At 46.0% G+C, this 23,703-nt stretch overlaps 1 protein-coding gene across 2 annotated transcripts in view; it reads left to right on the top strand.

Annotated features, from left to right (window-relative positions):
- Window positions 1-23,703, top strand: part of KPNA1 (karyopherin subunit alpha 1) — a 113,860-nt gene that overhangs the window by 49,657 nt on the left and 40,500 nt on the right. The window contains exon 5 of one of the 2 annotated variants that reach the window (XM_040339175.1): window positions 3,563-3,625. The exons of the other annotated variant lie outside the window; for it this stretch is intronic. Within the exon in view, the coding sequence (XP_040195109.1) occupies window positions 3,563-3,625 (63 nt within the window). The remainder of the gene's footprint in view (window positions 1-3,562; window positions 3,626-23,703) is intronic. 2 annotated transcript variants of the gene reach the window in all.

Raw genomic sequence — 23,703 nt, 5'->3', positions numbered from 1 at the left:
ACTTTTATAGATTTCAAGTAGGTAACCAAATAAATATTGCACTGGAGATAAAATCGATGTAGCTACATAAACTGTAAAAATGGTGCGAGTAATACCAAACGGTACCAAAAGCAGTCATAAAAACATGTAGCTAAGTATGATACTGGTATAAAAATGTGTACAACGATACCACTGCTGAATCCAGATGAGGAGAGGTTAACATCAGTTCATCGGCATGTAGATGTTCCGTGAAGGGAACTATCACAACTCCCAGTGGATGGCTGTAGAAACCCAGGTTGATAGAGGGAAGTGTAACAGCCCTTGCGTGTGGCAGATAGTAAGGTCCTGCCGGCATGCAGATATGAAGGCACAGCAAAGGAACCCTTCAGATGGACACAGCAAGCCCCGCCGGTGTCCGTGATGTCACCAGATCTCCGACGGAAATCCCTGAAGGCCCAGAAGCCGGCGGAGAGGCAAATACCAATCAAAAGATTTTGATCGATCAAAAAAATTAAAGATTAATCGATTAATTAAAAGTTAATTTGCACAGCCCTAATTTATTATCAATCAATTGTGTTTACTCTTTTTATCTCATAATGGAAACAGAAACTACCCAAATGACCCTGATCAAAAGTTTACATACCCTGGTGATTTTGGCCTGATAACATGCACACAAGTTGACACACAGGGGTTTGAATGGCTATTAAAGGTAACCATCCTCACCTGTGATATGTTTGCTTGTAATTAGTGTGTGTGTGTGTGTATAAAGGGTCAATGAGTTTCTGGACTCCTGACAGACCCTTGCATCTGTCATCCACTGCTGCACTGATGTTTCTGGATTCTGAGTCATGGGGAAAGCAAAAGAATTGTCAAACGATCTGCGGGAAAAGGTAGTTGAACTGTATAAAACAGGAAAGGGATATAAAAAGATATCCAGGGAATTGAGAAGGCCAATCAGAAGTGTTCAAACTCTAATCAAGAAGTGGAAAATTAGGGGTTCTGGTGAAACCAAACCACGATCAGGTAGACCAACTAAAATTTCAGCCACAACTGCCAGGAAAATTGTTCAGGATGCAAAGAAAACCCCAAAAATAACTTCAGGTGAAATACAGGACTCTGAAAACATGTGGTGTGGCTGTTTCAAGATGCACAATAAGGAGGCACTTGAAGAAAGATGGGCTGCATGGTCGAGTCTCCAGAAGAAATCCATTACTACGTAAATGCCACAAAATATCCCCGCTTACAATAGGCCAAACAGCACAGAGACAAGCCTTAAACCTTCTGCCACAAAGTCATTTGGAGTGATGAGACCAAAATTGAGCCTTTTGGCCACAACTATAAACGCTACATTTGGAGAGGAGACAACAAGGCCTATGATGAAAGGTCCACCATCCCTACTGTGAAACACGGAGGTGGGTCGCTGATGTTTTGGGGATGTGTGAGCTACAAAGGCAGAGGAAGTTTGGTCAAAATTGATGGCAAAATGAATGCAGAATGTAATAAAAAAATACTGGAGGAACATTTGAATTCATCAGCCAGGAAGCTGAGCATGGGATGTACTTGGACATTCCAACATGACAAGGATCCAAAACACAAGGCCAAGTCCACCTGTCATTGGCTACAGCAGAATAAAGTGAAGGTTCTGGAGTGGCCATCTCAGTCTCCTGACCTCAATATAATTGAGCCCCTCTGGGAAGAGCTCAAACGTGCCGTTCATGGAAGACAGCCCAAGAATTTACAGGAACTGGAGGCTTCTTACCAAGAGGAATGAGGAGCTTTACCATCTGAGAAGATAAAGAGCATCATCCACAAATACCACACAAGACTTCAAGCTGTCATTGATGTTATAGGGGGCAATACACAGTATTAAAGCGGGAGTTCACCCGAATTTTTTTTTTTAACATTAGATTGAGGCTCATTTTGTCAAGGGGAATCGGGTGTTTTTTTTAAAAATCGAAGCAGTACTTACCGTTTTAGAGAGCGATCTTCTCTGCCGCTTCCGGGTATGGTCTGGGCGTTCCTATTTGATTGACAGGCTTCCGACGGTCGCATACATCGCGTCACGAGTAGCTGAAAGAAGCCGAACGTCGGTACGGCGCCTGCGCACCGACGTTCGGCTACTTTCGGAAAATCGTGACGCGATGTATGCGACCGTCGGAAGCCTGTCAATCAAGTAGGAACGCCCAGTCCCGCAGCCCATACCCAGAAGCGGTGGAGAAGATGCATCTCTAAAACGGTAAGTACTGCTTCAATTGTAAAAAAAACACCCGATTCCCCTTGACAAAACGAGCCTCAATCTAATGTTAAAAAAAAAAAGGTTTTTGGGTGAACCTCCACTTTAAGAACTGGGGTATGTAAACTTTTGATCAGGGTCATTTTGGGTAGTTTCTGTTGTCATTATGATTTATAAAAAGTGTAAACACAGTTGATTGATAATTAATGGCTTCAGCCAAACACTAACCATGAGTGAGAGAAAAGTTTTTGTGTTCTCATTCATATTCTCTGAAAAATGGCCAAGAAATCATCAATTCTGCCAGGGTATGTAAACTTATGAGCACAACTGTATGTGGTCCATCACCACTCTCACATACAATGCTGGCTTATTGGTCCTACATTGTACTTGATGATGTCAAAGGTGCAGCCACTGGCCGGAGAGCCAAAGAGCTTCTTCAGGGGACCGGTCACACAGATGGAGGGAGCCTGCCGGAGTGAGGAATAGGTAGTGGGAAGTATTACACCTTCTTATTACTCTACCGCCTTCTTCTTCTCTGAATGTGGCAATAAAAAATAAAAAAAACATGTAAATGGGTTAGATATATAAGTAAGATAAAGCGCAACCATCCCTGTTCCATTACCATACATTTAGTCATAATGTATTTATTTATAAGTCTACTTGTACATATGGCATTTTTTGGGTTAATCCAAAAACATGAACAAATCATGTAAATATAGACAGAAATAAAGAGGTTGGGTACCTCAAAACCATTGTGTAGTGTGCCAATACCCAACTATCAATCCAATATATATACACATACATACTATATATATATACACTTTGCCTATACCATTAAACAGCTAATATAACTCAATGGTCTTCCGGTACTGTGTCTTCAGAGTCCACCCGTTTGGCCCAAACTTTATTACGTTTTTTTTTTAGGGCCCCCTCTAGCTTCATAGGTCATTTTATACAGTGTAATATTTACATTCACTAGAGCTTTCCATGATGGTAATGTGAGGTTATTCCCTCCTTATCCAATTAATTGCAATCCATTTGCGAACATAAAAGACCAGCAGTCCATAACAGGGTTCTCGTGTTACTGCCCATATCTTCGTTCTCAGTTATACCCAAAAGCCCGACCAGCGGACTACAGATATTTGGATGGTAGCCTGAATAAACTGAGTGACCTGGGACCACAGAGGTCTGATCCTACCTATTACACTCCCCATACCCTATGGATAAATGTTCCCTCCTCCGCAAGACACTTGTGACATGTGGGTGTCTCTCTTCGCCCCATTTTGTATAGCCGAAGGGCGTATAGTACATTTTGGTGTAGGTTTCTTAGCTGTATCATTTTATCTCTAGCTGAAATGACTGTGGGCATAAACGATACCAACACGTCTTCTCAATGCTCTTCCAACAGCTCAGGTATGATCTTACACCATCGATCTCTAACTTTCACAATAATTTTTACTTTTCAGCTCCTAACAAACTATTTTATAATATTTAGATATCAGTTTAGTGTGATCTGGATTCAATACGTTTTTTCCATATTCCTGTTTTCTAATGTAATTGGCTGACTCCCCAAACTGACTCGGTGCCGCATGTTTCAACCTGGTATATTGGAATTCCCAAGAGTTGGGTACACCAATTGATATAGAAAGTTGGCTGTATGCAGAGCACACAGCCATATCTCCTGCCTCCTGTGCTAATAAGCACACCTTTCGTCTTGATGATATAATGCATCTAAGCTAAAAATCCACTCGCCAATCATTCGATTTCCCATTCATTCAAGTAAAAAGACATTACCATCCTACGTTCTCAGCTCGGCCGGCATGACTGCCTAGAGACCAGTATGCCTCAATTATTCCCAAATCACTAAAGAAGTTAACAGGAAGTGATGTCGCAGGATGTCCGCTCCACCCAGGAAATGACCATATAAGGATCTGACCATTTAACCACTTAAATGGGTGTTCCAGGCATTTTTTTATGTTCATTAAAAGTCAGCAGCTACAAAAAGTGTAGCTGCTGGCTTTTGATAAACATACACTCACTCACCTGTTCCCCGGTCCAGTGACGTGCCGCTGGGAGCTACGTTCCGGTCCCCCCCCCTTCACCGCCGGCGCCTCCACTGCAACTGTGGGCACCCGGCCGTGACAGCTTTCGGCTTCACGGCCGGGCACCCACTGCGCATGCGCGAGTGGCGCTGCGCCATCCGATTGGACAGGCGATCGCCTGGGACCTGTCACATGTCCCAGGCGATCGCCTACAGGGAGGGGCTGCCAAAAGGCGATTAAGTTATAACTTAATCGCCTTTGCAGCCCCTCGGCGGAAGGAGGAAGTAGGACAGGAAGTCCCACTCCTCCTGAATCCCCCACTCCCCCCCCTAAAAAATTACATGCCAAATGTGGCATGTAAGGGGGGCGAGGAGTGGATTAAGCGGAAGTTCCATTTTTGGGAGGAACTCCGCTTTAAGGACCACCTCCTGCACATTTACGTCAGCAGAATGGCACGACTGGGCACAGGCACGTACCTGTACGTTGACTTTAAGAGGCCATTCGTGGTTCGCCCCTGTGTGCGACCCAGTCCGAAGCTCCGTGACCACGGACCCGATCGCCACCGGTGTCCCGCGATCGGTCACAGGAGCTGAAGAACGGGGAGAGGTGAGTGTAAACACACCTTCCCTGCTCACTGTGGCAGTGACACTGATCGTCTGTTCCCTGATATAGGGAACGACGATCGGTGACGTCACGCATACAGCCACACCCCCCTACAGTAAGAATCACTCCCTTAGGGCACACTTAACCCCTTAGTGCCACCTAGTGGTTAACCACTTCACTGCCATTGTCATTTTCACAGTAATAAGTGCATTTTTATAGCACTTTTCTCTGTGAAAATGACAATAGTCCCAAAAATGTGTCAAGTGTCCAATGTGTTCGCCATAATGTCGCAGTCATGAAAAAAATTGCTAATTGCCGCCATTGGTAGTAAAAAAAAAAATAATTATTAATAAATATGCCCTAAAACTATCCCCTATTTTGTAAACGCTATAAATTTAGCGCAAACCAATCGATAAACGCTTATTGCGATTTTTTTGTTTTGTTTTTGTTTTACCAAAAATAGGTAAAAGAATACGTATCGGCCTAAACTGAGGACAAAAATAATTAATAATAATAATTTTTATATATTTTTAAAAAATATTGCATTTTTTTTTTAAATTGTTGCTCTATTTTTGTTTATAGCGCAAAAAATAAAAACTGCTGAGGTGATCAAATACCACCAAAAGAAAGCTCTATTTGTGGGAAAGAAAGGATGCCAATTTTGTTTGGGAGCCACGTCGCACGACCGCGCAATTGTCAGTTAAAGCGACGCAGTGCGGAATCGCAAAAAGGGCCAAGGTCCTGAATCTGCATAATGGTCCGGGTCTTAAGTGGTTAAAGACATCCTTCCAACAGGATGTACAATACAGAAACCCTTCCAATAGGGTTAGTTAATACTACAACATAAATACTACAACAACATGAATAATACAACAACCAATGAACACAGTTCCTGATGAGGGGAGCTTATCTGCAGGTGTACACCCATGTCACCACATTCATGTTGATCAGGCATATAGAGGTGACAAGAGCATACATCTGCTAAACCAATAATGCATTTGTCGAGAGGACACATCCCCCCCCCCCCCCCCCCCTCAGGCGAACGTCTGTGCATCACACAGGGACCCTTTTGCCGGCAGACATCCTCACTCCGCAAACACTTTTCTCCAAATCAGGAAGCTTATCTCAACCAGCGTCAGTCCGCCCCAGCCAGCTCTTTAGAGGGGGCTACGGAAGTACTAACACTGGGTGACACTATGACAATACATATTAACCACTTCCAGACCTGCGCAAGACGATGTACGTCCTGTTTTTAAAGATTGATATCTCGGTAACGGCAGCAGCTGCTGCCACAACCGAGGTATCGATCTTTAGGGTGCGTGGTCTGGAATCCGATAATGGCGGTCTCCGCGGCGGATTCGGGCCCTCTCCCGCTCCCTCCGCCGCTTACCGTAGCCATCGGTAGCGGCGGAGGCGATCGGGTGCTGTCGGCTGGTGAGCGGGGACGAGACTGAAGGAAAAATCTCCTTCGCCCGTCCCCATAGCTCGGCTGGGCGGAAGTGACGTCAAAACGTCAGTCCCGCCCAGCCTCTTAAAGAGACAAATTTTTTTTTGGTCATTTGAAAAAATGACTTTTTTTTTTTTTTTTTTTTTGCATTTAAGCCTAAATATGAGATGTGAGGTCTTTTTGACCCCCAGATCTCATATTTAAGAGGACCTGTCATGCTTTTTTCTATTACAAGGGATGTTTACATTCCTTGTAATAGGAATAAAAGTGATCAAATTATTATTTTATTTTTTTTCAGTGTAAAAAGTAATAAAATAAATAAAAATAAATAAGAAAACAAATTTTTTTTTTTAAAGCGCCCCGTCCCGACGAGCTCGCGCGCAGAAGCGAACGCATACGCGAGTAGCGCCCGCATATGAAAACGGTGTTCAAATCACACAAGTGAGGTATCGCTGCGATCGTTAGAGCGAGAGCAATAATTATAGCCCTAGAGCTACTCTGTAGCTCAAAAAATGCAATCTCTAGAAATTTTTTAAACATCGCTTATCGAGATTTTTAAGGGTAAAAGTTTGACGCCATGCCACGAGCGGGCGCAATTTTTAAGCGTGACATGTTGGGCATCATTTTACTCGGCGTAACATTATCTTTCACAATATATAAAAAAATTGGGCCAAATTTATTGTCTTATTTTTTAATTCAAAAAAGTGAATTTTTTCCAAAAAAAGTGCGCTTGTAAGACCGCTGCGCAAATACGGTGTGACAAAAAGTATTGGAATGACCACCATTTTATTCTCTAGGGTGTTAGAAAAATATATATATATAATGTTTGGGGGTTTTAAGTAATTTTCTAGCAGAAAAAACTGTTTTAGTCTTGCAAACACCAAATCTGAAAAACACCTAAGGTCTGGAAGTGGTTAAATACATTGTCATAAAATGTCCACGACACAATATCTCCTCGGAGCTGTGCAAAAGTTTTAAGGGTACCAGTGTCCTATAGTTGGTGAAGATACTTAAGCCCAAACCTAGACCATTGATGCCCATCCTCCCAAATGAATGAATTCGCTCAGACTTGGGTGGAGCATTGAGAGATAGATTAAGGGATCTATCCGCTATATGTTTGAGGCCATTTTCTGCGATACGGCACTGCGTTGCTTTAACTGACAATTACGCGGTTGTGGAAAGCTGTACTCAAACAAAATTGACATCCTTCCCCCCCCCCCCAAATAGAGCTTTCTTTTGGTGGTATTTGATCACCTCTGTGGTTATTATTTTTTGCTCTATAAACAAAAATAGAGCGACAATTTTGAAAAAAAAGCAATATTTTTTACTTTTTGCTATAATAAATATCCCCAAAAAAGATATATATATATATATATATATATATAAAATGTATTTTTTCCTCAGTTTAGGCCGATACGTATTGTTCTACATATTTTTGGTAAAAAGAATCGCAATAAGCGTTTTATCGGTTGGTTTGCGCAAAAGTTATTGGGCCAGATCCACAAAAACCTGGCGTAACTTAAAAAATCCCATTTAAGTTACACTGCCTTAAAGTTTCTACCTAAGTGCCTGATCCACAAAGCACTTATCTAGAAATTTCAGGCTGTGTAACTAAAATTCCGCCGGCGCAAGGCGTTCCTCTCCAGCTCTCCGGTGCCTTCTTCTTCAGCGCTGGCTGCCTGCTATGTTTGTGTGTTAGCTCAATTACTAACAGGCAGCCAGCGCAGTCTTCTGTGGCGTCAGGGTCTTCTCTTCCTTTCTTCCGATGTTGCCTCGTCGCCTGTTGTCGCTGTAATGATGGAAGCGCGCCTTGCATCCCATTTATATAGGCATCACCGTCCCATCATGCTCCGGTAGGTACCCACGTGGTGGGTGCCTACCCACGTGCACCCACCACGTGGGTACCTACCGGAGCATGATGGGACGGTGATGCCTATATAAATGTGATGCAAGGCGCGCTTCCATCATTACAGCGACAACAGGCGACGAGGCAACATCGGAAGAAAGGAAGAGAAGACCCTGACGCCACAGAAGACCGCGCTGGCTGCCTGTTAGAAATTGAGCTAACACACAAACATAGCAGGCAGCCAGCGCTGAAGAAGAAGGCACCGGAGAGCTGGAGAAGAACCGGGGTTCGCCGAGTCAACAGCGGAAGAGGGGAGAAGATGGAAGAAGACCCCCGGAGAGTGGAAGACCCCCGGAGAGTGGAAGAAGAAGCCCCCCCTGGTAATTGAGCTAATAACGAAGACAGGGGGGGCATCCGGAGCAGAATAATAAAATATTTTAAAAAGCCTTGTGTTGTGTGTTTATTAACTTTTACTTTTTGCCTACAGGTGAATGGATAGGGGTACGATGTACCCCATATCCATTCACTTAGGGTGGGGGGCCGGTATCTGGGGGCCCCCTTATTAAAGGGGACTCCCAGATTCCGATAAGCCTCCGCCCGCAGACCCCGACAACCAATGGCAAGGGTTGTCGGGAAGAGGTCCTGTCCTCATCAACATGGGGACAGGGTGCTCTGGGGTGGGGGGGCCCGTAGTGCGCCCCCCTGCCCCAGAGCACCCAACCCCCCCATGTTGAGGGCATGCGGCCTGGCACGGCTCAGGAGGGGGGGGGGCGCTCGCTCGTCCCCACTCCCATTCCTGACCGGCCGGGTAGCGTGCTTTGGATACGGGTCTGGTATGGATTGTAGGGGGACCCCCTACGTCGATTTTTCGGCGTAGGGGGGGTCCCCTTACAACCCATACCAGACCTAAGGGCCTGGTATGCTCCTGGGGGGGAACCCATGCCGGTTTTGTTTTTACAAATTGCCGTGGAGTTCTCCCTCGGGAATGCATACCAAATGCCGTCGCTGGAATGGGCTTTTACAAGGTGTGACTAGTTTACACTTTGTAGAACCAGCCCTAATTTTACACTTGCAAAATAACACTTACGGCGCAAAAAGGAAGCTGGAAAGCTTTGTGGATCGCCTTAAGTGCTAATTTGCATACTAGAAACGGCATTTCGACTCGAAATGCCCCCAGCGGCGGATGCGGTACTGCATCCTAAGATTCGGCAGTGTAATTCAATTACACATGCCTGATCTTCTGCCTAACTTTGGAAAAAGCCTTTTGAGGATCGTTTCCAAAGTTACACACAGACTGAACAGCAGTTAAGTCGGAGTATCTCTTTTGTGGATCTGGCCCATTGCGTCTACAAAATAGGGGGGTTTTATGGCATTTTTTTTTTTTTTTTCATTATTATAACAATTTTTTATTTGTACTTGTAATGGCGGCGATCTGTGATTTTTATTGGCACTGTGACATTGTTAGACACTTTTGACACTCTTTTGGGACTAATGTCATTTATACAGCGATCAGAGCTATAAATGTCACTGGCATGGAAGGGGTTAACACTAGGGGGCGATCAAGGGGTTAACTGTGTTGCCTAGGGAATGATTGTGGGACTGCCTGGGTGAGGAAACCGATCATTGTCCCCCCCCCCCCCAACAGATCGCTCTCTTTGCCCCGGACAGAACGGAGATCTGTCCGTTTACTTTAACAGTTGAGAAAAGAAAAGGGGGTTCCCCTGGGTGGACTTTTAAGGCACTGATAGTATTAATTCCAAATATGTGTGGGATATTAAGGTTAAAAAATTGTTTTTATTCACAATTTTATACTTATTTATAAAAAAAATGAAATATTGAATTAAAATATACAGTTCCAAAGATTGTTACCATATAGGTAAATACATGAAAAATTTCTTTACAACTGACACGTTTCGAGGGAAACCTCCTTCAGGGGTGTGTAGAGAAGGACAATTAGTTAATCTAAGCATAAAAATACATAGTTAATTACATGCATTTAGAACATTATTATTAAATATATACAAAAAGTTTTTTTTTTATATATGATGTATATACATGTAATCATTCACTTACGTATTATAAATGTAGTAGAAGGATGATAAATATTTCATTGGATGCGATTATATTTTCAATGCTTTTTAAAAAAAAAAAAAAAAGCACGCTGGGTTCTGTCAATGAGTTTGCCAGTCAAGGAAGAAGTGGGTATCAGAATATACAATAACTGCAGGTTTGAGACGGACATTTATAAGGAACAGGTGTTCATCCCTGTAACGGTCACCACCGTTTACGATATTCCATTCCATCGCCCCACGATTAACATGACCTAATTACTACAGTTGACAAGTACATTCCACACACAAAACAGTATTCGCATACATAATGAAGGGTCTTAGGAACCAGGCTGAATTAACACCTAAAAGCTAAACATCTGACCTTTACAGACTTAATTAGCATCTCACAATGGAATGTCTAAGAGCAGACGCAATTAACACCTTAAAAGCATGTGTCCCCCCATTGAATGAAAACACTCCATTTGGAGTCAGACAACTTGTAATATTCCAAGATATTCTGGAAAACATGAATTATCAGTAATGTCCCATCTCATGTAATTTATAATCATTTCTCAGTCGCCCTATGCCCAAAAGGGGCACAGGATGACCCTAGTCCCAAGAGTCATTAGTGACGCTGGCACAGGAGTACCCCCCATCCTTCAAAAGTCTCTGGGTGTCACGGGCCATTCTGTTACAATCCCGTTGGGGAGAAATTATTCCAAAGATCGAGAAGCCAGTGGATCAGCCAGAAGAGATCTACTGGGATGGAGGTCCCTAAAAATATAAGATAATAATTACAAATAATAGATTGTACCCCAATAGGGCTAAATGATGTATATTGTATAGAAAGAATATAAATTCTACAATAACAGTTTATATGTTAAAAAGTTAATAAAAGAATGAGAGGTTATGTATGTATATGTACCCGAGTATATGAGATCTGCAACAGACCTAATAATGTCCACTGTCAAACAGTACACTCTATTATTATTATTATTATTACTACAGGGATAGAAAAATATGACATTACTATAGGAATTAATCTAGCCTTAATTGTAACCTCTAATTTTTTAGTATTTTTAGAACTATTTAAATTAATATTATAAAGAAAAAGGGGGGGGGGGGCCCAGATCAAATATATACACTATATCATTGTCCTAATTATGCTAATTTACTCGCTCCAATTTATCTTAACGATATGTCTGTATATTCATAATAAGTCAAATCGCATCATTTGGTTGAATTATGTTAACCACTTAAGGACCGCCTCCTGCAGATATACGTCGGCAGAATGGCACGGCTGGGCACAAGCACATACCTGTACGTCTCCTTTAAGTGCCCAGCCGTGGGTCGCGGGCCTGCCACCCGGTCCGAAGCTCCGTGGCCCCGGGACCCGATTGCCGCCAGTGTCCCGCGATTGGTCACAGGAGCGGAAGAACAGCGAGAGCTGAGTGTAAACACACCTTCCCCGTTCTTTACAGTGGCAGTGTCACTGATCGTCTGTTCCCTGATATAGGGAAAGGCGATCAGTGACATCACATGTCCAGCCCCGCCCCCCTACAGTTAGAAACACATACGAGGTCACACATAACCCCTACAGCGCCCCCTAGTGGTTAACGCCTTAACTGCAATTGTCATTTTCACAATAAACAATGCATTTTTATAGCTGTGAAAATGACAATGGTCCCAAAAATGTGACAAAATTGTCCGATGTGTCCGCCATAATTGGCTAGATTCAGAAAGAGTTAGGCCGGCGTATCGGTAGATGCGCCGTCCTAAGTTTAAGTGTATTCTCAAACTGAGATGCACTTAAACCTAGCTAAGATACGACAGCCTGCGCCGTCGTATCTTAGGGTACAATATTTAGGCTGGCCGCTAGGTGGCGCTTCCATTGAGTTCGGCGTAGAATATGTAAATCACTAGATACACCTATTCACGAACGTACGTGCGCCCGTCGCAGTAAAGATACGCCGTTTACGTAAGGCATTTTCAGGCGTAAAGTTATTCCATCAAATAGCTGGACTAGTCAATGTTAAGTATGGCCGACGTTCCCGCGTTGAAATTTGAAAATTTTACGTTGTTTGCGTAAGTCGTCCGTGAATGGGGCTGGACGTAATTTACGTTCACGTCGAAACCAATACGTCCTTGCGGCGTACTTTGGCGCATTGCACACTGGGATATGTACACGGACGGCGCATGCGCCGTTCGTAAAAAATGTCAATCACGTCGGGTCACGAGTAATTAATATAAAACACGCCCCCCCATCCTCATTTGAATTAGGCGCGCTTCTTCCGGCCACATTTACGCTACGCCACAAGTTAGGAGGCAAGTACTTTGTGAATACAGTCCTTCCCTATCTAACTTATGGCGGCGTAGCGTAAATACGATACGCCGCCTTAAAGATGCGGCGCTCTTACTGAATCTAGCTAAATGTCGCAGTCACAAAAAAAAAAAAAAAATCGCTGATCGCCGCCATTAGTTGTAAAAAAAAAAAAAAATTATAATAAAAATGCCATAAAACTATCCCCTATTTTGTAAACGCTATAAATTTTGCGCAAACCAATCGTTAAACGCTTATTGCAAATTTTATTGTTTTATTTTTACCAAAAATATGTAGAAGAATGCGTATCGGCCTAAACTGAGAAAAAAATTGTTTTTTTTTATGTTTTTTGGGGGATATTTATTATAGCAAAAAGTTAAAAATTTTATTTTTATTTTTTCAAAATTGTCGCTCTATTTTTGTTTATAGCGCAAAAATTAAAAACCGCAGAGGTGATCAAATACCACCAAAAGAAAGCTCTATTTGTGTGGGGGGAAAAAGGACGCCAATTTTGTTTGGGAGCCAATTTGCACGACCGCGCAATTGTCAAAGCGACGCAGTGCCGAATCGCAAAAAGTGGCCTGGTCCTTTACCTGCATAATGGTCTGGGTCTTAAGTGGTTAAGGAACAAAAAATATATCGATATAATGATATTTTCTGTTTATTATTTGTTCATATAGATGATAACATAGACAAATAGGTTTGAATAACTATATCCAAACTAGGAAGTACCCGAACATAAGGGTGGTGGTTTAGTAAACCTATTAAAGCCATATCTATAGAGATCCACTAAATGGTAAAGTTGCATAATATCACTAAATCAGGTAATATAGACATGGAACTTACTTGACAGAGTCGGCCTCACACCATGCCAATCCAGCAAGGAATGCTGGTGTGAAGGTGTGGGTGCTCCTGTATTTATATCAAGTCCCTCCAATCAGCTATCACAGTTAACTGCAGACAGCTGACTGCGAGAAACAAAGATAGTATGGAACTCCTAATTAATCCCCTGGATCTGGTGGATCCGAGCATAAGGGTGATGGTTTAGTAAACATATAAAAGCCATATCTATAGAGATCCACTAGAGGATAGTGTTGCATAATATCATTAAAGTGGAGGTTCACCCAAAAACTCAATTTTTAACATTAGATTGAGGCTCATTTTGTGAAGGGGAATTGGGTGTTTTTTTTAAATCGAAGCAGTACTTACCGTTTTAGAGAGCGATCTTCTCCACCGCTTCCGGGTATGGAATGCGGGACTGGGCGTTCCTATTTGATTGACAGGCTTCCGACGGTCGCATACAGCGCGTCACGATTTTCCGAAAGTAGCCGAACGTATAGAGCCGCACCGACGTTCGGCTTCTTTTGGCTACTCGTGACGCGATGGATGCGACCGTCGGAAGGCTGTCAATCAAATAGGAACGCCCAGTCCCGAAGACCATACCCGGAAGCGGCGGTGAAGACGGTAAGTACTGCTTCGATTTAAAAAAAAAAACCACCCGATTCCCCTTCACAAAATGAGCCTCAATCTAATGTTAAAAATTGTTTTTTGGGTGAACTCCCACTTTAAGGCAGGTAATATGGACATGGAACTTACTTGACAGAGTTGGCCTCACACCATGACAATCCAGCAAATAATGCTGGTGTGGGTACTCTGTATTTATATCAAGTCCCTCCCATCAGCTATAGCAGACAGCTGACTGCGAGAAACAAAGATAATAAGGAACTATTAACTACATTGACAGATCTTCGTTCTCTCCTCTCCTTCTCAGGAGCAATCGTGAGTAGCCAGCGGCCATGTGCACGAGCTCCTACGTTACCCTGAGGGCGAGCGCCCTATACTCCTTAAAGCGCCCGTCATCTACATCAGCGGTCCCCAACCTTTTTGGCACCGGGGACCGGCTGTGTGGACGAAAATTGTGTCAAGGCCCGGGGGGTTTGGGTTGGGGGCGTGCACGGGGGGTAAGCGATTTTTCACGGGCAACAGCTGGTGTTGACACTTCTAGGTTTTGTGAGGCCTTAGGCAAAAAATATAGACATGAGGCCCTACTCACATGTCACATCCTTTGCAGGGGTTAAGGAAGAACCCCAGGGTGGAGCATCTTATTACTACTGCTGCTGCTTGTGTGGGTGGGATGTGTATTGCGCCAATCACATGGGATGAATTGGAGAGGAGGGTCAGCAAGGATTGGCACAGTACACATCACACCCACACAAGCAGCAGCAGCAGTAGTAAGATGCTCTGCCTCAGAGTCCTTCCTTAGCCCCTGAACAAATGGGGATGGGATTGGGAACAATGGGTTAGGGGAGAAGAAAGGGGGGAGTGAATAGGAGATGAGTGATGGGTAGAGGACAACTGGATTGAAACTGGGGGATCCTGGTCTGTATAGGGATAAAAAAAAGGATTTGTGCTGGCATGGGGGGGGGGGGGGGGGAATAGATGGATGTCAATAGGACTGGTGCGGGATGGGGAATACTGTTGGTTGGTGAGAAATAGCCATAGTGTAATCCAAGCAAATAGGCTGGCAGGGAGGGGAAAATAAAGAAAGAGTATGGCGGTGGGTGATATGTGCAGGAGGGGCACAGAGTGTATGGCGGTGGGTGGTATGTGCAGGAGAGGGACACAGATTGTATGGCAGTGGGCGGTACGTGCAGGAGGGGGGCACGGAGTGAATGGGGGTGGGTAGTATGTGCAGAAGGTGGGCACGGAGTGAATGGTGGTATGTGCAGAGGGGGGGCACGGAGTGAATGGTGTTGAGTGGTATGTGCAGGAGAGGGGCACAGAATGAATGGGGGTGGGTGGTATGTGCAGGAGAGGGGCACAGAATGAATGGGGGTGGGTGGTATGTGTAGAAGGGGGGCACGGAGTGAATGGGGGTGGGTGGTATGTGCAGAAGGGGGGCACGGAGTAAATGGGGGTGAATGGGAGTGAATGGGGGTGGGGGGCATGTGCAGGAGGGGGGTGTACATGTGTTGAAAGTATATAGTGTGAACAAGCCCTAATGCATTGCTCCAGCACTGCAGAGACCACTACTATGCACTGAGAAAGTGAAGCACACACACACAGCACCAGAACTGGCCTCGCACCTCCCTGCAGACATTTCTATCACCCCCGGCATCTCCACACTCTTCCTCAAGTTGCTGCACACTAATAGCTCCCGGAAACTTGCAAAACCCTGCCAACTTACCACAATGCACACACCCTGCAGAATGGACTTGCGCTGCTTGTATCCCTCCCTGTGGGATATCCGATCTCGGCCAATGAGCTCTCAGCGTCTCATTCATTCCCAGTGCTTTGAGGGCGGAAGAGCTGTTAAGCGGTGTGGACGCAGAGAGATGTCATCTCTTTGCCTCCGACACCAGCGCTGTAAGGGCGGAAGAGCTGTGATGTGGGGCGGGCGCAGAGAAGCGGGTGGCTTCTCTCATCCACATGCCTCTGATCCCCCGGGCTCTCTCACCTGCCCACTCTTGTGATGCACTGGGCTGCCTCACAGAGACGCAACGGCCCGGTAGTGGGCTGCGGCCCGGGGGTTGGAGACCTCTGATCTACATCTACGGCGATTCACGCAGGGCGGTCGGCAAGCGGTTAATGTAGTCAGATACTAAGGAACGTTTGAGCCTTGAGTTTAGGCCTCTTACATTCCATGATGGTAAGTTTAGTTTGTTAGCCATAGATACATATACATGCTATACATGGATTTCTAGGATAGGTAAGTATTTAGCAAATTATACAGATGGCAGAACCGTGGATTATGAAAATGTTTTGCTGTAGCCCCTTCAACCTCCTCACCTTGCCCAGGCCCGAACAAAACGTTTATATTGGCACACAGCACCAAATAACAAAACGCCCATCCCAACCCCAACATGTCGAGTGCTTGTGTCCCATAACTGAATGATGAATGACCTCGGGGGGTCAAAGGTCTCAAGGAAAAAATTGAGCTTTGAGTCAATGCATATAGTTCCCGTAAAAAATCACAAGAATGTTCTGCAACCAGCAAATGTTCAATTACTGCCTAAGCTTTGGCAATAAAACCTGGAAGCTCATTGGTTTCTGTGCAGAAGTGAGCCTGATTGTGTGCTTTCCAGATTTAGTAAATATAACCCATTGTGTACTTAAAAGTGGGGTATGCCTGTATCTCCTATACATGAACTTAAAAATGTAGAAATATAGCACAGGGCTTTGGGGTTTAGGAACATACAAACCAACCTGGGACTTTCACTGGTTTGGTAGTTTCATAAGATCGTCAGATAAAATTGAAAGGCACATCTAATATGCTGGCCAGGACTCCAAACGATCCCATGGATTCCCAGCAATATACAGCTGTGCTCATAAGTTTACATACCCTGGCAGAATTTATGATTTCTTGGCCATTTTTCAGAGAATATGAATGATAAGACCCGGTTCACACTGGGGCTCAGCCGCCTGACGAGTCGCGTCCCATTGAATGCAATGGAACCGTTCTAATAGGAGCGACGCAAGTCGCTCCGACTTAGAAAATGGTTCCTGTACGACTTCGGGGGTGGCTCGGGGCGACCTGCATTGACTTTTATACAGACTCTAACACAAAAACCTTTCTTTCACTCGTGGTTAGTGTTTGATAATAAAAAACTTCAGCCAATCAACTGTGTTTACTCTTTTTAAAATGACCTTGATCAAAAGTTTACATACCCTGGTGATTTTGGCCTGATAACATGCACACAAGTTGACACAAAGGGGTTTGGATGGCTATTAAAGGTAACCATCCTCACCTGTGATCTGATTGCATGTAATTTGTGTGTGTGTGTGTGTGTGTGTGTGTGTGTGTGTGTAAAAGGTCAATGAGTTTCTGGACTCCTGATAGACCCTTTCATCCTTCATCCAGTGCTGCACTGACATTTTCTGGATTCTGGAGTCATGGGGAAAGCAAAAGAATTTCTCCCTCGTCTTCCAGGACGGCACGCTGAGAGTAGACTGGCCACCTGACAGGAAACACAATCAAAAAAGAGGTTAAAAGGCCCCACCCTTCCCATGTGCCTCAGTTTCTGATTGTGTTTCCCCTACAGCGAAACAGTTTTTTATTTTCAAGCTGACCTAAGGCCTGGGGCTGGTGGTCCCCCCCCCGGAGTCTAGACCTCAGGTACTGGGTGCTTTTGGGTCCGGTCAAGGTGCTTGCACTTTCCCGGGGGGGTATCCCTTCTTTATGGTCTAGGGAGGCTGAAAGTGCTATCTAAGAAGAGTGCCTCCCTGGACGCCAGAGCCTCCTAGCTAGCAGGGCTTCCCTAGTGCTCTGAGGCGGCCGTACCTCTCTCCCCCCCCCTTGTCTTCCCTCCTACCTTACAGGGAGACTTCCCCTCTGCAGCGTGGTGTCGGCTGGGCTGGGCGCCGCTCCGAGCGGCGCCGTCACTTGCTGGGCGCGTATTGATGACGCGCACGCCGTCCGACGGCGTGACGTCACTCCGCCCCTACAAGATGGCGGCCTCCACCGACGGATGCCACATTTCGCTGCAGAGCACAGCAGAGGCAGAGCAACGCGCAGCCGGGGAGAGAGAAGGGCCGGGCGCCCTCATCATGGAGGACCGTCTGACAGACATGGCTGCTGAGGAGTCCACCCGGGGTGAGTCCTCCTTGTGTTCGGGGGGGGGAATGGCTGCACTACCCCCCCCCTCTTGTTGTAGAACCTCAGCTGTGAGAGTATGTTGCTAATGGGCCTTTCCATTTTACATTGTGTTTTAGGAGAGGACCCTTCTGCCCAGGGGGAAGCCAGTAGATCCACTAAACCCCTTAAAAAAATTAAGAAATGTGGGAATTGTAATGATAAGCTCCCGACAGACTATAGCAAACCCTTTTGCTCCAAGTGTATCCTTAAACTAGCTGGGAAAGAGACCTCGCAAATCATGAAGGATTTTCTCTCTGTGCAGTCAGAAATGCTCGCCACTCTCAAGGATTTTAAATCTTCCTTGAAAAGTAGGGAGTCTGATCCCCCTGTACCTGGTCCTTCGTCTCAGGAGGGATCCACTTCTGCGCGGCTGGGTTCCCGCCAGCGAACTAGGAAGGCTCCTTCCTCTGACTCCGAGGATTCTGAGGTCACTCTTCAAGAAGAGGGCCTGGTGGAAAGCCAGGCGGAGGAAGAGGACGAGGATGCCAGGTCTGGGAAATATATATTTTCCGCAGATGATATGGAGGGTCTTCTCGCAGCCATTTACGCCTCTGAGCAGATCCAACATCCAGCGGAGCAGGTTTCAGCCCAGGACAGGATGTATTTGGGTTTAATTAAGCCTCAGTCTAAGACTATCCCAGTGCATCAATCCCTCAAGGATATTATCCGGAGGGAATGGGCTGAGTCAGAAAAGAAACTTCCCAAGTTTAAAACCTGGAAACGCCGCTGCCCCTTTAAAGATGAGGTGGAGGATACCTTTTTTAAAGTTCCTCGTCTTGACGCATCTTTAGCTCAGGTCTCTAGACAATCCGATCTCTCTTTTGAGGATGCTGGGAGTTTAAGGGATGCCATGGATAGGCGTGCGGATACCTCCCTCCGTAGAGCCTGGGAAGCCAATGCAGCCGCTTTGGGTCCTGCGTTAGCTTCAGCATGCGTCGCAAGGAACACTGCCGCTTGGACTTCCAGGCTGTTAGATCATCTAGCAAGTTCTTCCAAGTCTAGAGAAACTCAAGAGTCCCTCCAGGTGATCGGCAGTGCGGTAGCCTATTTGGCAGACGCAGCTATTGAGACGGTTCGCGCTTCAGCCAAGACTGGAGCACTTATTAATGCTTCTAGGAGAGCTGTCTGGCTGAAAACTTGGAGGGGCGACCTTGCGTCAAAAAACCGCTTGTGTGCGATTCCGTTTGAGGGTTCCCTCTTGTTCGGCACCGCATTAGATCAGGCCCTAGCGAGATCCTCTGAAAAAGGAAATAAATTTCCCTCCAAACCTAGAGCAAATAGGGGGAAGTTTTTTCGTCCCAACCAGAGAAAAAACCCCCCCCCAGGGAAGAAATCGGCACCCGGCAGGCGCTGGGGGTTTGGAAAGGATAAGCCAAAGAGTGGGATTCTTTTTTCCAGCCCCAAGCCTGGTGAAAAGGATCCCAAGTGACGAGAGGGTAGGGGGCAGGCTCTCCAGGTTCCTTCCCGCTTGGGAGGAAATAACCAGGAGTCCTCACGTCCTTCAGATCATCAGGGAAGGTTACAGGCTAGAATTCCGCCAGTTTCCTCCCCCCATTTTTCTCCTCACACACCTACCAAGCGATCCTCGCAAAGCCGCTGGACTTTCCCAGAACGTTGCCAGCCTGGCCGAACAGGGAGTCATAGTCCCAGTCCCTCCAAATCAAGAGGGCCAGGGAGTATACTCCCATATTTTTGTCGTTCCCAAACCACTCGGGAAATTCAGATTGATCATCAATCTCAGACCCCTAAATGTTCATCTTCAATACAAGAAATTTCGTATGGAGAATGTGTACAGTCTCAGGGGCCTCTTGTTAGAAGGCGTGTTCATGGTGACAATAGACTTGAGGGATGCTTACCTTCACGTTCCTATTTGTCCGGATCACCAGAGATTCCTCAGATTCGCCCTTGCCTCTGCCCAAGGAGTTCAGCACTGGCAGTTCTCGGCCCTCCCCTTCGGACTGGCTTCCAGTCCGAGGGTGTTTACGAAGGTCCTGGCAGAGGTGATGGCTTTTCTACATTTAAAGGGGATCTCCCTCGTCCCTTACTTGGACGACCTTTTGCTCTTCAACCTGAGTCGGGATCAGCTCCTTCTGGACCTGGCCACTGTCATAACCACCCTGGAATCCCTTGGTTGGATCGTGAACAAGGAGAAGTCTTCTCTCCTTCCAGAACAAAGGAAGATGTACCTAGGTTTTCTTATAGACTCCCTAGAAAGGAAGCTTGTCTTATCCCAAGACAAAGCACAGGGTCTTGTGACAGCGGTCAGGTCCCTAGTGGCGGCTGTAGATTCCTCGTTCAGAGAAATCATGAGGCTGTTGGGACGGATGACTTCATGCATCCCGGCAGTTCCCTGGGCACAACTCCACTCAAGGCCCCTGCAGGCCTTCCTTCTCTCATCTTGGGGGGGAACGGAAGAGACGTTGGATACCAGGGTCAGTATCCCGGTTCCAGTAAAAGACACCTTACAATGGTGGCTATTGCCCCAGAACCTTTTAAAGGGTCGTCTGTGGAGTCAGGTCAACCCGATCAAAGTCACCACAGATGCCAGCAGCTGGGGGTGGGGAGCCCATACGGAGGAACTTCGAGCCCAGGGTTCTTGGAATCCCCAGCAAAGGCGGGCTTCTTCCAACTACCGGGAGTTATTGGCGGTTGGGGAGGCTCTGGAAGCCTTCGAGGAGAGAATTCAGGGCCGAGAGGTCCTAGTCCTCTCCGACAACGCGACTACGATCGCCTTTCTCAACCGGCAGGGGGGCACCGGGTCACACTCTCTCCTAGCCCTCTCCCTGAGGATCCTAACTTGGGTAGAACAGAGGGTGCCCTCTCTTCTAGCGGTCCATATAAGAGGGTCCCTCAATCTGGAGGCCGATTTTCTGAGCCGCCAGCCCATCCTTCAGGGGGAATGGGAATTATGCCCGGAGACCTTCAGCTGGATTTGCCAACAGCTCGGTCGCCCAGAAGTAGACCTCTTTGCGTGCAAGGGGAACAAAAAGGTGAGCAGGTTCTTTTCCCTCTCCCGAGAGCAGGGTTCACTGGGGGTGGATGCGTTGGCTCAACCCTGGAGATTCCGGTTGGCCTACGCCTTTCCTCCCTTGAATCTCATCCCAAGGGTTCTGCAAAAATTGAACGCCTCAGACACCAACCTGATTTTAATCGCTCCTTGGTGGCCCAAGAGGTCCTGGTTCCCCACCCTGAAACATTGGGCTCTAGCTCCCCCGCTTCCTCTCCCTCCCCGGGCGGGTCTTCTGCGGCAGGGGCCGGTCTCTCATCCGAACCCAGAATTCTTCAGCCTGACGGCATGGCTCTTGAGAGGTGGAACCTGCAGCAGAGAGGCTGTTCGGAAAAGGTGATAGGAACCCTGTTGGCTAGTCGCAAGAAAGTCACCAGACTCATCTATGCAAGAATCTGGGGGGTCTTTTCGCGCTGGTGCTCCGCGAAACAGATCTCCTACCCTGACATCCCCGTCATCCTGGATTTCCTCCAGGATGGGGTGGAACTAGGCTTAGCCACTAAGACCTTGAGAGTCCAAGTTACGGCCTTGTCCTATTTTTTGGACAGGAGCCTTTCTGGGGATCCTCTTATTAGGAGGTTTCTGACAGCCAGGGACAGACTTTCCCCTATAAAAGTCTCTAGAGTTCCCCCTTGGGACCTCTCCCTAGTCTTAAATCAGCTATCTAAGGCACCATTCGAACCTATAGATAGTATTCCAATTAAATTACTTTCCTTTAAATTTACTTTTTTGTTGGCTATCACGTCTGCCAAAAGAGTTGGAGACATGCATGCTTTTTCCATTAAGGAACCCTTTCTTCGGGTTTTTGAAGACAGGGTGGTACTGAGTCAGGATCCTCTGTACCTGCCCAAAGTGGCAACTAAATTCCACAGATCCCAGGAGGTAGTCCTCCCTTCGTTTTGCGCAGATCCCAAGAATGAGAAGGAGGCTACTTTTCATTGCTTGGACGTAAGACGTTGTCTTTTGATTTATTTAGAGAGGGTAAGTGAGTTTAGGAATTCCCCTCATCTTTTGGTTAATTTTTCTGGTCAGAAAAAGGGTCAGCAGGCAACAAAAGCTTCTATATCCAGATGGATCAGGCAGGCTATTTCTTTATCCTACACCTTAGCGGGTAGACCAGTTCCTGTTATCAAGGCCCATTCCACCCGATCACTGGCAGCCTCCTGGGCAGAAAGAGCAGGAGCTTCCATAGAACAAATATGTAAAGCGGCGACCTGGTCAAGCCAGAATACGTTCGTCAGACATTACAGAGTCGAACTGCTGTCACCGCAAGATCTGATGTTTGGTAGGAAGGTCCTACAGACGGTGGTCCCGCCCTAAGGTAGGCCCAAAGATTGCTTGCTTTTCTCTCAGCGTGCCGTCCTGGAAGACGAGGGAGAAATGACCAGTTACACTTACCGGTAGCTGGATTTCTACGATGTCTTACAGGACGGCAGGCCTACTTCCCTCCCTGTTATTTACTGCTATTCGGAGTTATTTTTTTATTAGGTCCTAGGACCGTGTTCTAATAGCGGTTACTTATCTACAAACTGAGGCACATGGGAAGGGTGGGGCCTTTTAACCTCTTTTTTGATTGTGTTTCCTGTCAGGTGGCCAGTCTACTCTCAGCGTGCCGTCCTGTAAGACATCGTAGAAATCCAGCTACCGGTAAGTGTAACTGGTCATTTTCAAAGGATCTGCAGAAAAAGGTAGTTGAATTGTATAAAACAGGAAAGGGATATCAAAAGATATCCAAGCACTTGGGATTGCATATCAGCAGTGTTCAAACTCTAATCAAGACGTGGAAAATGAGGGGTTCTGTTGAAACCAAACTACGGTCGGGTAGACCAACTAAAATTTCAGCCACATCTGCCAGGAAAATTTTGTTTGGGATTCAAAGAAAATTCCACAAATAACTTCAGGTGAAATTCAGGACTCTCTGAAAACATGTGGTGTGGCTTTTTCAAGATGCACAATAAGGAGGCACATTAAAAAAAAGATAGGCTGCATGGTCGAGTCGCCAGAAGAAAGTCATTACTATGCAAATGCCACAAAGTATCCCACTTACATCACACCAAACGGCACAGAGACAAGCCTCAAACCTTCTGGTACAAAGCCATTTGGAGTGATGATACCAAAATGTTGCTTTTTGGCCACAACCATTAACGCTTCATTTGGAGAGGAGTCAACAAGGCCTATGATGAAAGGTCCACCATCCCTACTGTGAAACACGGAGGTTGATTGCTGATGTTTTGGGGATGTTTGAGCTACAAAGGCATGGGAAATTTGGTCAAAATTGATGGCAAGATGAATGCAGTATGTTTTTAAAAAATACTGGAGGAACATTTCATTCATCAGCCAGGAAGCTGTGCATGGGACATACTTGGACATTCCAACATTACAAGAATCCGAAACATAAGGCCAAGTCCTCCTGTCATTGGCTACAGCAGAATAAAGTGAAGGTTGAGGAGTGGCCATCTCAGTCTCCTGACCTCAATATCATTGAGCCCCTCTGGAGAGATCTCAAACGTGCCGTTCATGGAAGACAGCCCACAAATTTA

This window comes from Rana temporaria, chromosome 2 (genome assembly GCF_905171775.1).
Source record: "Rana temporaria chromosome 2, aRanTem1.1, whole genome shotgun sequence".
Lineage (NCBI taxonomy): Eukaryota > Metazoa > Chordata > Amphibia > Anura > Ranidae > Rana > Rana temporaria.
Note: the sequence above shows the minus strand (reverse complement) of the source record. Positions and strands in the feature narration are given on the sequence as shown.